Source organism: Saccopteryx leptura, chromosome 7, assembly GCF_036850995.1.
Source record: "Saccopteryx leptura isolate mSacLep1 chromosome 7, mSacLep1_pri_phased_curated, whole genome shotgun sequence".
Taxonomy (NCBI): Eukaryota; Metazoa; Chordata; class Mammalia; order Chiroptera; family Emballonuridae; genus Saccopteryx; species Saccopteryx leptura.
The window spans coordinates 60,835,098-60,849,759 of NC_089509.1; the positions used below are offsets into that span (position 1 = coordinate 60,835,098).

General features: G+C 40.2%; 1 protein-coding gene and 1 non-coding gene across 6 annotated transcripts in view; both read right to left on the reverse strand.

Moving 5' to 3' along the window:
- Positions 1 to 14,662, reverse strand: part of CHN1 (chimerin 1) — a 204,957-nt gene that overhangs the window by 38,332 nt on the left and 151,963 nt on the right. For all 5 annotated transcript variants that reach the window (XM_066346029.1, XM_066346030.1, XM_066346031.1 and 2 more), the window contains one exon: positions 12,892 to 12,969. In XM_066346029.1, the coding sequence (XP_066202126.1) occupies positions 12,892 to 12,969 (78 nt within the window). The remainder of the gene's footprint in view (positions 1 to 12,891; positions 12,970 to 14,662) is intronic.
- On the reverse strand, positions 4,768 to 4,843 carry TRNAA-UGC (transfer RNA alanine (anticodon UGC)). Its single transcript has one exon. It is a non-coding gene; the product is annotated as a tRNA-Ala (tRNA).

The window sequence follows — 14,662 nt, forward strand, 5'->3', positions numbered from 1 at the left end:
TAAACATCCAAATAATTGTCCTATTTCTAGGCTCCCCATCACTGCTCCTTCTTGTTAGCATAAGTAGCTAGATATTAAAATAAGGGAAGGAAGCAAAGGGAATCAGACGTTAAAGAGCCTGCTTGCTTCACTGGCAAGCTGCAGTTTCAGACAAACCAGGGGATCGCTAAGGGGATTAACACCCCTTCTTCCCCTGTGTAGGGAGGAAGGACCAGCTTTCAATCTTCTCAGGACACAACAGGTTCATGCCTGACTATGGGGGGAGGTGCTTCTACAGGTGCACAGTAAAAGCCAAGATGGTATAGTCTTGGAGGCCCATCAGTCTAGCTTAGAAGAAGGATCTGATTGGTTAGAGAGAAACCAATGCAAACCTGTAAAAGATTAAAAAGCTAATTAATTAATTTTTAAAAGGTCTAGTCCTTCCCAAAGCCCAAGGCAATTATAAGCCTACCAAAGAAGCTCTCTTTTTCTCTTCTCTTCTCTTGCTTGGAAACACACGCCCCGTTCATTCAAGCATTCTCCGTGCAGCTCTGTGGCCCTAGAGCGGCAGGCTGGCAGCCATGTGGTCTCCCAAGTACAGGACCTGAGCGCAGCCTGAGCACAGCAACACAGCGCCTGGACTGCACTAAGCTTAGCTATGGACTGAACCATGGTGCAGAATATTTGGACACTGACCTCTGTGTTGCACTTGATGAAGACTAGGCTGCACTTTTTCCATGACCGGACCGACAAAAGATGAGACATTAGGAACCTGTGGGCAGCCTTCTATTTCAACTCCATTAAACTTTACCAAGCTACAATCTTCCACACACGAGTCCTGTGGAATGCCATCCCTGCCACTCTGTAAAATCCACTTCCACAGGCAAACTTTTGATTTCAACTACACTTAAGTGCAATTGCTTGATATTGTTCCATTGATCACTGGTGCTCTGTTCATTTTTTAAAAAAAATCCTTTCTGTCCTTCATTTTGCATATTTGCTATTGCTGTGTCTGCTGGTTCACTAATCTTCTGTGGTGCCTAACATGCTGTTAATACTACCCAGTGCATTTTTTCACTTTAAATATATTTTTCATCATAGATATATCCTTTGGATCATTTTAAATAGTGTCTATTTCTGTCCTCACTGCTACCTTTAGTCGACTACTAATTTAGTCATGTTACTAAGGTGCTCCTCTAAGAACTTTTATTATTTTTTTTATTTAATTTTTTTGTATTTTTCTGAAGCTGGAAACGGGAAGAGACAGTCAGACAGACTCCCGCATGCGCCTGACTGGGATCCGACCAGGATCCACCCGGCACACCCACCAGGGGGTGACGCTCTGCCCACCAGGGGGCGATGCTCTGCCCCTCCGGGGCGTCGCTCTGTTGCAACCAGAGCCACTCTAGCGCCTGGGGCGGAGGCCAAGGAGCCATCCCCAGCGCCCGGGCCATCTTTGCTCCAATGGAGCCTTGGCTGCGGGAGGGGAAGAAAGAGACAGAGAGGAAAGAGAGGGGGAGGGGTGGAGAAGCAGATGGGCGCTTCTCCTGTGTGCCCTGGCCGGGAATTGAACCCGGGATTCCTGCATGCCAGGCCGACACTCTACCACTGAGCCAACCGGCCAGGGCCTCCTCTAAGAACTTTTAAACAATGCTCAGGTATTATGATGTCATTCCACTCCTACTGGTGGGCAAAACTATTCTCTAGCTTTGAGTGAATTTCAGTAATTGTTCAGGCTATTGGCTTGTTCATGGTTTCCCCTCATCCATGTGTAGATAAGTACTCAAAGATGAAAGAGGACTCTTATCTGTATCTCCAGAGCTGATTTTGTGTATAAGCTCTGTCGTCCCAGGCACTCTGTCCCACAAATTTTAGCTCCTTTGCCTTGCCAAACAGCAGTCTCTGTGTCCTCAGCTTAGCGAGACCGCTGGGCCTTCTTCAGACCCCTTCCATCTTGCTGTGGCCTGGAAATTCCCTTCAAGCAGTAGGCAAGAGCACTCTCCAGACTAATCTCGTTTGTGTTCTTTCTTTCAGGTATTACAGTACTGTACTACCTGTTGTTCAATATCTGACTATTTTATATACTTTTTCTAGTCTGCTAGTTGTTTCAGATGGGAAGGGATATCCATTTTCTTCATCATGGCCAAAGGTGAAAATGCAGGTTATGTTCTTATTTCTAAAACTATTCTTTTATGTGAGCTTGAACCTCTGACTTCTCTGGGCTTCAGTTTCTATATGTGTAAAATAATAACTGAATCGGCAAGTCGCAGTGTCCCTTATAGAGGCTGAACTGCTTAGACTTCTGTGTCACTGTGCTGCTGTACAAGCACATCTCTCCCAACAAAGTGGTACCTTAACGTGTTGTATTCAGTAGTTTGTACATTAGGATCCTGTAATTAGCGGTTTCATTTGTCATTTTTTATAGTGGGCATTTCTTACTATTTTAGCCACAAGGAATAAATGTCTTATTTTTCAATAACAGTCCTCAACCTACGTGAAACATATGGAACTGACCGCATCCCCAGCTCCAGGAGAATATGTGACCTAGATCTAGGCCAATAATCAATTCTGTTCTCCTGAAACCAGAGCTACTGGTTCAGAGAAGGGCATATGAGATAATCGGGTGAACGACTGCCCAGACCCTTTGCTGAAACAATCTCTTATTGCAGTTGCCCAGAATCTGAGAATATAGAGAGCTGGAGCCTCTGCTAGCCATCCTGTCACCAGCAGGAGCCTAAAAAATGAAGACACAGCCTGGAGACCGAGTTCTGGTGGCACTGCTAAGCTCCAAGGTCAACTAGCACCAGATGTTTTCCTACGGGAGCCAATAATTTCCCTTTTGTCCTTAGTATGGGCTGGGCATTCCAAAAATTGAAATGGACAGTCTCCTATTTGTTTCATTAAATGGTAAATATGTCATGGGTTCCAAATATATTTTTAAAAAGACACACTGAAGCAATGTCATACAATTTTGGAGTAATGATCTGTAACAGCAACCACCAAAGCAAAATTGCATGCTTCCCAGAGATGGACCTTCTCTTTAGGGCACTACCCAAGCTTCTGCGGCAGAGCGCAGCGAGTGATCAGGGTGTAGCACATGCAAGAGCTGCAACTCCAAACAAAGGGAGCTCTACAAAAGAGAAAAGAGTGAGCCTGACATTTTAGGCCTGATTTGGGCAAATCCATTCACACAGACAGCCAAAACATCGTCATTATTACAACAGTCTGGAGGATATCACCTAATATGACAAGAAGCCTCTGGTTCCCATAACCGAAAAATGGACATATTATTTTCTTTTAAATTTTTACATCTGGATAACACTTTAAAAAACACACCCAAGTTCTAGTTTTACTTCACAAAAAATACAGAACTATAGAAAATGAGTGGTTGATGCTGTTCTTCAGAAGTATAACCCTGCTCGGCTTGTTCCCTTTCATTTCCTAGCTTTCCTATCTTGCAACCAGAAGAACCTTAAGATAATTTAAGAAGAATAAACCTGAGAAAAAACTACTGATATTTTTGGTGTCTATCAGAAAAATAATTTGTAGTGATTTCTCAGCTACCAGCATTACTGTGTCAAAATATTTAAGAATGAAAAATCAACATTTCCATGTATTCTTTACTTAAAATATATCTTAGACCTATATTCCACTTCCTTTGTTGTATAAGCATGTCTCTGTTCTCTCTGCCCTTTGGACTCTCTGATAATAGTGATGATATTTTTGTGTCATGTACTATCACACAGGAATAAGGAATGCTAAATATGATAATAAGTGTACCGAGATAATAGGGACGACGTAGACAGTAACTGAGATAAGATATTATGACATGTACATGTTCTTTAGGCACATGCTTTGACAATCTTATTAAAGTCACAGTAGGCCTCCTAAGTAAGACTCTCTGTCTTCTGGGTCACAAAGAAGATGAAGTATGACAGTATAATTTTTCAATTAAACATGTTTTGAAAAATAGAGTTGGGAAATATTATACATGTATCTCTCCTATTAATTTACAAAATAACCAGGATAGAATAAAAACTTAACCCTCAGTTAAATCTGGAAAGGGAGAATGGGTATATGACACAAGTGACTATGAAAGTTGCCTTTAAAGTACCAACATTTCCCAAATGTGGAAGAAAACCAATCCTTGGGGGTTCGATTATTGTGTGGACACATAAACTAAGAGAATGGAATTTGGGAAGAAGAGGCTTTCTATAATTATGTGTTCTTATGGGTTTACATCCTTTACTTATTATTGTGTTGGGAGTCACATGCTGAGCTGGTTCTTTACTTTGGCATAAACTTTAGAGATACCAAATTTCCTAAAACATTAAGTCACACATGCTGGAAAGAATGAGTGCCACATTACATGTACTTGTCTGCCAGAGGGTCCCAAAAAAGATTTTGGTTGGGAATAACAGAATCAGGATAGGTTCTGGTGAGAGAGAGAGTCAGGGTCCTTCTTCGGGTATTTATTTATTTATTTATTTATTTATTTATTTATTGTATTTTTCTGAAGTTGGAAATGGGGAGGCAGTCAGACAGACTCCTGCATGCACCCAACCGAGATCCACCTGGCACACTCACCAGGGGGCGATGCTCTGCCCATCTGGGGCGTCGCTCTGCTGCAATCAGAGCCACTCTAGCGCCTGAGGCAGAGGCCACAGAGCCGTCCTCAGCGCCCGGGCCAACTTTGCTCCAATGGAGCCTTGGCTGCGGGAGGGGAAGAGAGAGACAGAGAGGAAGGAGGGGTGGGGGTGGAGAAGCAGATGGGCGCTTTCTCCTGTGTGCCCTGGCCGGGAATCAAACCCGGGACTCCTGCACGCAGGGCCGATGCTCTACCACTGAGCCAACCGGCCAGGGCCCTTCTTCAGGTATTTAAAAGTGGCAACGCTACATCTTAATTTCAAAGGCTGGCCTGAGTTTGGTTTTTTGTTGTTTTTAATTACATAAAATAGACACTTAAGATGTTCCTTTAACAGTCTCCTATGGAGAAAGACAAACTTCCAAATCCGATTGACCCAATTACCTTCTCTGCCCTTCTCTGAATTTGTAAGGATCTCCCCAAATTTAAACTACTCTCTACATTTTTTGTTTTTTACTTCCACAAAAGAAATAGGACACCCAATAAATTCCACTAACAACTTCCAAGTAAGAAAAACTTCTAAATTTCCCAATTTTAAAGCAACAAAAGCAAAAATAGACATGCGAATTCCATGTAATAATAAATACTCTGCACAGCAAAGGAATAATCAGCAGAATTCAAAGCTAACTTATCGCTGTATCAGAAGGTAGTTTTAATTTTTTCAGGAACCTCCATACTGTTTTTCCTAATTGCTAAACCAATTTACACTTACACCAATAGTATACAAGCGTTCCCCTTTCTCCACATCCTTGTCAACACTGGTTATCTTTTGTCTTTTGGGGAGCAGGCATTCTAACAGGTGTGAGGTGATATCTTATTGTGGTTTTGATGTGCATTTCCTTGATGACTAGTGATACGGAGCCCCTTTTCATGTCCCTGTTGGCCATGTCATCTGTATAACCTTCGTCTGAGAAATGTCTACTCTTGGTGCTTTGTCAATTTTAAAATTGGATCATTTGGGATTTTTTTTTTTTACTATTGAGTTGTATGAGTTCCTTATATATTTTGGACATGAACCTCTTATCGGATAGATGGTTTGCACATATTTTCTTCTATTCCATAGGTTGCCTTTCACTCTGTTGTTTCCTTTGCCGATCAGGTGTTTTAGGTTGACGCAGTCCCACTTTTCTTTTTTTGCTTTTGATGCCTGTGCTTTGGTGTCATCCAAAAACCCACTGCCCAGAACAATGTCAACAAGCTTTCTTCCTGTTTTCTTCTAGTAGTTTTTTTTTGGTTCCAGAGATTATATTCAAGTCTTTAATCTGTTTTTAAGTTAATTTTTGTATATGTTGTGAGATAAGGAACCAATTTCATTATTTTGTATGTGGATATCCAATTTTCCCAACATCATTTATTGAGGAGACTATCATTTCTTCATTTTCTGGGCTTGGCACCCTTGTTGAAGATCAGTTGACAGTAAATACATGGACTTTTTTCCTGGGCTCTTTAATCTGTTCCGTTGGTTCACATGTCTGTTATACTGTTTGATTACTGTGGTTTTGTAATTTATTTTGAAATCAGGAAGTGTGATACTTTCGGCTTTTTTCTTCTTAAGATTCTTTTACTATTTGAGGCCTTTTGTGGGTATATCTGAATTTTAGAATTGTCTTTCTATTTCTGTAAAAAATGTCATTGGGATTTTGATAAAAATTGCATTGAATCTGTAGATCACTTTGGGTAGAATGACTGTATTAGCAATATTAATTCTTCAAATTTATGAAATCATAGGTTTTTCCTGAGTTAAGTATAGCATTTTAAATTCTCTAGCCCATAAAAAAAATGTCTATGAAGAAGTACAAGCAACGCTGTGCCAACCAACAAGAGTCTTGTGAAATGTCTCTTTTTGGATTATTAATGGCAGACAGTTATCGTTCCAATCACCTTCATGATCCAGATATGCACTCGAGGTTTCATAATCAGTTCCCCAGCCAGACCTCTGCCCCGTGAGGACAGACAGGGCTGAGATAGGGAGGGCCCCAACGTGAGGCGGAACGTGGGGGCCTCAGTGCGAGTACAAGCTCGGTCTCTGCGATCCTTCTCACTGCCAGCAGGGGCAGAAGTAAAAAAGCTGAGGAGTGTGCCTTCATTACCTTTGGCTTCCATAGCATCTGATAAGCATTCTACCAGAGCAATAAGAAACATAATGACTACAAGGGACTTTACAGATGACCTTGTTTAATCTCCTACTTTCCCTCTCTGCCTTCTGTAAGGCTGACTGCCCTGGACAGAAATCCCCGCTGCACTGATCTTTATTTTTATCTTTTCTTAAAACTCACCACATTAGGAATCAAGAATTGTGTGTGTGTACACACATGCATCTACACACATATGTATAATATACCTATTTGGAGGAAAACATTATTCCTTTAAAAATGTTAATTTTGGACACTCCATGTTCATATACAGAGGGAGAAGCAATGACAAGTGACATTATTGCGGCAGCTTAATAATGAGACGACGTTCCAGGTTGCCTTTTCCACTTTGTTATGTTGCATTTAACTTATTTTATATTACTATTAATTCAAACCAATATTTAAATTTCTAAGCACTTAAAATGTGAACATAGATACTTCCATCAAATATAACACAATATTTGGGAGTTTCATTTTAAAAAACTCACTAGAATTTGATTTCAAAAGCCCATTTGTAAGAACACAAGTCTTAAGATTACATTTGTGTGGAAATTTCCAACTGCCATAAGAAGTGGGTTCAAAATAACAACAGCTCCCACCATCACCACATAGGTCCCGTGTCATGCTGTGCGCTCACAAGATGCTGCCTGAACATCTACAAGGCATTTTGCTGGATGTGGGGACAGGTGAAGGAAGAATGGAGAGAAGTGGAAAGATGGGAGGCTCAGTTCTTGAATATGACATTTCACTGACTGTTAATATAACTAGTTTTAAAAAATTCTTTCACATGTTTTAGTTGATTTTTTTTCTTTTATTTTTAGAGAGAGAAACAGAGATAGAGAAAGAAAGGGACAGATAGGGACAGACAGGCAGGAAGGGAGAGAGAGATGAAAAGCATCAATTCTTCGTTGTGTCACCTTAGTTGCTCCTTGATTGCTTTCTCATATGTGCCTTGACGGGGGTGAGGGGTGGGAGTGGGGCTCCAGCAGAGTGAGTGACCCCTTGCTCAAGCCAGTGACCTTGGGCTTCAAGCCAGAGACCCTGCACTCAAGGCCCCGTGCTCAATCCTGATGAGCCAGTACTCAAGCCAGCGACCTTAGGGTTTCGAATCTATATCCTCTGTGTCCCAGTCTAACACTCTATCCACTATGCCACCACCTGGTCAGGCTTAGTTAATTCTTTAAAAAATTAATATATTAAAATTTTGTCCCATATGAGCCTTAATAAAACTTTAACAAAAAAGCAATATATTAATAAATCAAATGCTTCCAAATATAATTGATCAGAGAATTTAATAGTGATATAAGAGAAATTATAGAGCATGTAGTTTAAGTTCAAATTTTTTACTACATTTATTTTTATCTGTTGGTTCATTTTGTATTAACTCTCAAATAGAAATAAAGACCATAAGGCTTGAATTTGTCTATATTCTCAGAAGAAAAGATCATTTTCAGCAGGGGCTGGCCAGCTCTACTCTTCAGTTTACTAAACCACAGAATGTCTTGTTTATTGGCCCAGACTGATGGGTTCATTATTATTACTTTATCCCAGTAGATATTAAAGCAATAATTTTACTAAATATTACAAGGTTCATGTTATAATGTTTTAACTGCAGTATCAATCCACATTTAAGGATTCATTGCTTGCATATTATTTTGGCAACATTAAACCTATTAATATAACAGGTCACATCTTTCATTTATATGCAGAAGCCAAGTATCTTAAACTCAAAAATCAACCAGTCACCACAAGACTACCTTAAAAAAGATTTTTAAGGCCCTGGCCGGTTGGCTCAGTGGTAGAGTGTTGGCCTGGTGTGCAGAAGTCCCAGGTTTGATTCCCGGCCAGGGCACATAGGAGAGGCGCCCATCTGCTTCTCCACCCCTCCCCCTCTCCTTCCTCTCTGTCTCTCTCTTCCCCTCCCGCAGCGAGGCTCCATTGGAGCAAAGATGGCCCGGGTGCTGGGGATGGCTCCTTGGCCTCTGCTCCAGGCGCTGGAGTGGCTCTGGTCGCAGCAGAGCGACAGCCCGGAGGGGCAGAGCATCGCCCCTGGTGGGCTTGCTGGGTGGATCCCGGTCGGGCGCATGCAGGAGTCTGTCTGTCTTTCCCCGTTTCCAGCTTCAGAAAAATACAAAAAAAAAAAAAAAAAAAAAAAGAAAAAAAAAAGGTTTTTAAGCCTGACCAGGCAGTGGTGCAGTAGATAGAGCGATGGACTGGGCTGCAGAGGACCCAGATTCGAACCCCCCAGGTTGCTAGCTTGAGCACGAGTTCATCCAGCTTGAGTGCAGAATCATAGACACGACCCCAGGATCGCTGGCTTAAAGTCCAAGGTCGCTGGCTTGAGCAAGGGGTCATTCGCTCTGCTGTCCCACCCTCCCCACCCGACCCAGTCAAAGCACATATGAGAAAGCAATCACTGAACAACTAAGGTGCTGTAATGAAGAACTGATGCTTCTCCTCTCACTACCTTCCTACCTGTCTCTGTCTATTCCTCTCTTTGACTCTGTCTCTGTCAAAAAAAAATTTAAGTATCTTCTCACTAAACTCATTTTAAAGTACTTACTAAAATTCTTAATGTTTTCTTTTTAATTGTTTAATTTGCCTAAGTAGCCAGGTTTCTTTTATTTTTGTTATTACAGATAATCTTATTTTATAGAACTATCTGAATTAAAAATACCAAACAAAACACTGAATACTTTAACAGAGGGAGTAAAAGAAATACAGAGGATTTCACTGTATTCTGTGGTGCATAAAAATGTAACTACTCTTATGTAATTGACACTGTCCGGAAGCGAGTTAAGAAGCAAGGGCTCTGTGGCCCCCCACAATCACATCAGGGTTCTTGATTGCGTTGTGACCTCTATAATTGGCAAGAAAAACAGTTTTGGATTCAGAAAACAATATCCATTAGGGGGTAATTTGTAATAACAAAAATAGTGGCTACCATGTCCCACACATATGAGGAACTCCATTTTTCTGATGCAGAACCAGAGGTTTAGAGATGAAGCAATCTGCCAAGGTCGTATGAACAATAAGCAAGCCCCTGAGGCAAGGCGGGGCCTCAGTCATCTCTGTCCAGAGCACCTCAGGTGTGGGGGCACTCGCTGCTGGTGGGGTGCCTGTGTCTGACTTTTTTTTACAGAGACAGAGAGAGAGTCAGAGAGAAGGATAGATAGACAGGAACGGAGAGAGATGAGAAGCATCAATTATCAGTTTTTCGTTGTGACACTTTAGTTGTTCATTGATTGCTTTCTCATATGTGCCTTGACCACAGGCCTTCAGCAGACCAAGTAACCTCTTGCTGGAGCCAGCGACCTTGGGTTCAAGCTGGTGGGCTTTTGCTCAAACCAGATGAGCCCGCACTCAAGTTGGCAACCTCGGGGTCTCGAACCTGGGTCCTCTGCATCCCAGTCCAATACTCTATCCACTGCGCCACCGCCTGGTCAGGCCTGTGTCTGACTTTTAATGTCAGAAGTTTTTTGTTTAGTCTGCTCTAGAAATTAGCTCGCTCTTTCTTGTGTTAGGATGTTGGCAGTTTATTTCTTTTTAAGATTTTATTTTTATTCATTTTAGTGAGGGGGGAGAGCAGGAAGCATCAACTCCCATATGTGCCTTGACCAGGCAAGCCCAGGGTTTTGAACCGCCAACCTCAGCATTGCAGGTGGATGCTTTATCCACTGCGCCACCACAGGCCAGGCGTGGATGTGGGCAGTCTTAAAATGACAGGTTGATCCAGAAGACATTTACAATTATTTTTTTCTCTAAATTATGTTGACAACTTTATAGGATAATCATTTTTTTTAAAAAATGGTGTATTTTTTAAATGACCCCCCCCTGAGAGACAGTGATCTTTCTTGCAATCAATGCTTTACCAAATCCTTATAACAGAAAAAAAGAAAAAGACCATGTTATATAACAGCAAAATAGGAAGCCTTTCTGTTTTGTTTTCTTCCCTTCTTAAAAAAAAAAACAAAACTCTTAATAAACAAACACCTGTCTGGTGTTAGGCCCAACTGATTTCTTTTTTCCACCTTGGTGAATGCTTTCACCAAAGATGTGAGACACTCCTGGCTTCACTCTCTGAAATAAGATTTGGCAGCTGTCCAACACCACAGAACAAGGTTACATAACGGGACACTTCAAGAAGCAAAAAAGAAAACCACAGTGAAATGAGGCTTTGGTGAGTAGGCTCGTGGGTAGGCAGAATACACTTTTGCCAACACAGAAAATAGTCACTGGCAAGGCCACGTGAACAATTATGTAAATGCTCAGCGTTTTTCCCACAATAAACCTCGGAACTGTAAATACTTCCATATCACAGCGGTGACCTTCTAAGAGAACACATCTGCAGGAGGGAACTGTTTCTGCCCTAGTCTGAATTCTTTGGGGGATGCTCTCAGAAGTCAAGTTCGACTCCCTCTTTCCTCTTCTTTTAATAATGCCAAAATAAGGAGCATTTTAAAGTAACAGTCATTTCAATGGAAAGAGTAAAATTCTGAGACTTTGACTTTATTAGCAACTCTAAAAAGTATGTACTACAACTCACTATCTAACATAAGCTCTTTCCTGAGCATACTTTTTTTAAAACAGTATGCCTAAGCTGGTTTTAATTTTTTAGCTCCAGAGAAAGAAGCAGACTTCTAATTTTTCATGTGCTTTTTTTTCCCCCAAGACAAATACCATTAAAACAGTCTGGGTACCAAGAGTCACAACTGGTCCCAGAGTCAGCACTTTCTGGCTATACAAAATTTCCTCATTAAAGCCATGTGCTAATTAAAGTGGAGAAACTATTGGAAATACAACCCCAAAATTAGGGAATATATGCTTGTTTATGCAAATCCTTGAAAAGACCTATTTGTGGTCTCAAGTTTCATCTGAAATCAAAGATACCAGCTAAAAGGTAAGGCCTTAAGATTAAAGAAGAAGAAGAAAATGCTATTTGGTTTACCCTGAAATATTAGCAATCTTTACACAGCCCATACATATGGAATCTGTCCTTTATCCTAAAATGGTCTGAGTATCATAAAAATCTCCTCCTCACTATGGAAAAAACAGACCGTATTGGGAGCTTTGTATTTAGCATGTGAGTAAAATAAATACTGGTGTTAAAAATCAGGACAACTGGCAAATTTGGAATAAGATTTTCTGCTACAAAGCCTAGTGCATTCTGCTGAATCAATTAATAAACAAATTAAAAAAACAGGGTTTTCAGCAGCAGCATCTTCTGAAACCAGATACCCCCAACATAGAAACTAGTAACAGTTTGTCTGAACTAAAAATATTTATGTTTTAAGAACTTCATCATAAAGTTGTTTAATTACTGGGAAGTTACTAGGGAAATGCCAGTCCATCCATTTACTCATTACATGTAACTGGGTTTCATGCATGGCCTCACACTGTACGTTCTTTGAATTAGGTTGCAAAGGACTGAACTTCAAGGTCTTATGCTATAAATACAGGCAAGATCTACACACAGCTTGAATCAACACACATCATTTTGATGAAAGATAATTAAAGTATAGTTGGTAAAACACATTAACACAATAATTTAAAACTACACACACACAAGGTGAAAGCAAATACTCAAAGGCTGAGAAGATGCTGGTGTCGGTAGCACCAACACTCCCATGGCCGTCAGTCAGTCTCCTTTCATCATGGTCAATTCCCTTATGGAGGAGAAACGACAGAAACTATGGGAAATGCAGACCATCTGCTCAATCCAGATGCAACAGCACATGACTCTTATAGCCAAAGCTCTTTTTTTTTTTTTTTTTTTACCAGAAACAGAGATAAGGTCTAATCTTTTCACAAAATACCCAAGAGACATATTTGCCTTACAAATAAGAATAATGCCAAAATCATTCAATGAGACCTTGTAAATAGTCAATATTTTTTACCACTGAAATACACTGATTAAACAGAATACTAAATCAGCATTAGAGAAAAAAGGGTTGGATTCTATTAGTTTTATTCTGCTTAAACCCATGCTTAAAACACCTTCATTCCCTAAATAGCAAGAATATTTTAGCCCAGTCATCCTAGTTTTAAAAAGACATCAGCAGATACTGCTTTAATATTGTGAATTTCAAGTAATGTACATTTCCTTTCTTATAAGATTAAAAAAAATATTCTTACCTTGAAATTGTGAACCTTTTCATATTTTGGAATTTGCTCATTTTCTTTCAGAGTAGCTCTTCTAACAAGTGATGTCAACTGCGAATAAGCAAAGAGTTTCAGAGGTTGCCAGATTGTCACAGATGACTTTTGAGAACCCAGTTTCATTCCCAGTGCTGCTATCAATAAATCTTGCTGATGGCCCTCTTGTTTTGATTTGTGAACTGTGGCTCTCTTAGTTTTCCTACCCGACCAGGACTCTTTGGATGGCATTTTCGAAATTCACAGGAAAGAAATAAAACCTATATTGATCTATGTCTGTCGATGAACTCTATTCAGCTAACAAATGAGCATTCTGCCAGCCAGCACAGAACCCTAAGCTACAGAGAGCTGCAGAGAAACATCACAGAGAAGTGGAGGAAGATGATGAAGCACTTCTTAAAAAGAGGTCAACTAACCAGAAAAATTCTTCTTTCTTCCTTTTTTTTTAAAGGGCTCTATATTTAAGCTTCTGAAAACTTGAGTCTGAACAGAAATAGTCGATGCTAACATACAAAACATTCAGCATCTCTCCCTTTTTAAAAGCCATCCAATTTTGACAAATGATACATTTCTAAAAGCTTTCTCCTCTGTTGAATATATTAACGTCCACTCTGAATGAAAGATTCCTACATACTGCCTGCAATCAGTTTCTAGCCACAGACACCCTGTGCAGCTCCTAGCAGAGAGTGGGGGAGGGGAGGGACTTGACAAGGAAGGCTGGATTAGACTGGTCACCGCAGGAAAGGAGATAGCCAATGAAAATCAAGCAACAGTATTTAAGTACTGTATTCCTCAACTTCCTCCGTCTCTGTTTCTCCCTCCTCATGTTCTTGCTAGCTCAAGGAAAATCAAGACCCACAGTGGGAAGACAATGAGCAATGAATGAGTCATGCATTATTACAAAATGGAATATATTGTTACCTATTAAAAGCAAAGGAAAATTAACATGCAGCACCAGGTTTTAAAAAGAATGCACCACTGCCAGGTAAATTATGAAAGGCTGATCTATGCCCTTCTTTGTGCATATGGACTGAGGTTAGTTAACTAAAACCAAATTTTATTAAAGATGAGCAAAAGCTGGTAAGTATTTTGAGGGAAAAGAAAAGGAGTTTAGATATTATACTATTTTCATGTAGAAAAAGGAACATGCATAAAATATTGCTAACACCCTGAAGTGGTTAGTTTGTCTCTGAGTTGTTTTGTTGTTGGTCTATACTTAAATAGATCCAACCGTATTTTAACTCGTAGTTTCAGTATTCATTATTCAAAGAGCTGAGGTCAGGCCATAGTGGGAGCCCGTTGGGAATAATTCCTCACATACACAGGTCCCAGATTAGTGTTACTGTGCTTACAGGAAGGACCCTTGGATGTTTGCTGATGTGGAAAAGGGGTGTTGGGGTGCTCATGGATTGAAAGAATTAATATTGTTTAAATGTCCATACTGCTTAAAGCAATCTATAGATTCAATGCAATCCCTATCAAACTACCAATGACATTTTTCACAGAACTAGAACAAATAATTCTAAAATTAATATGGAACCACAAAAGACCCTGAATAGCCAAAGCAATCTTGATAAAGAAGAACAAATTTAGAGATACTGTGTTCCCTGCTTGCAAGCTATACTACAAAGCTAATCAAAACAACATGATACTGGCATAAAAACAGACACATAGGTCAACGAAACAGAATAGAGAGTCTAGAATTAAACCAAGGCTTATATGGTCAATTATGACAAAGGAGGCAAGAATA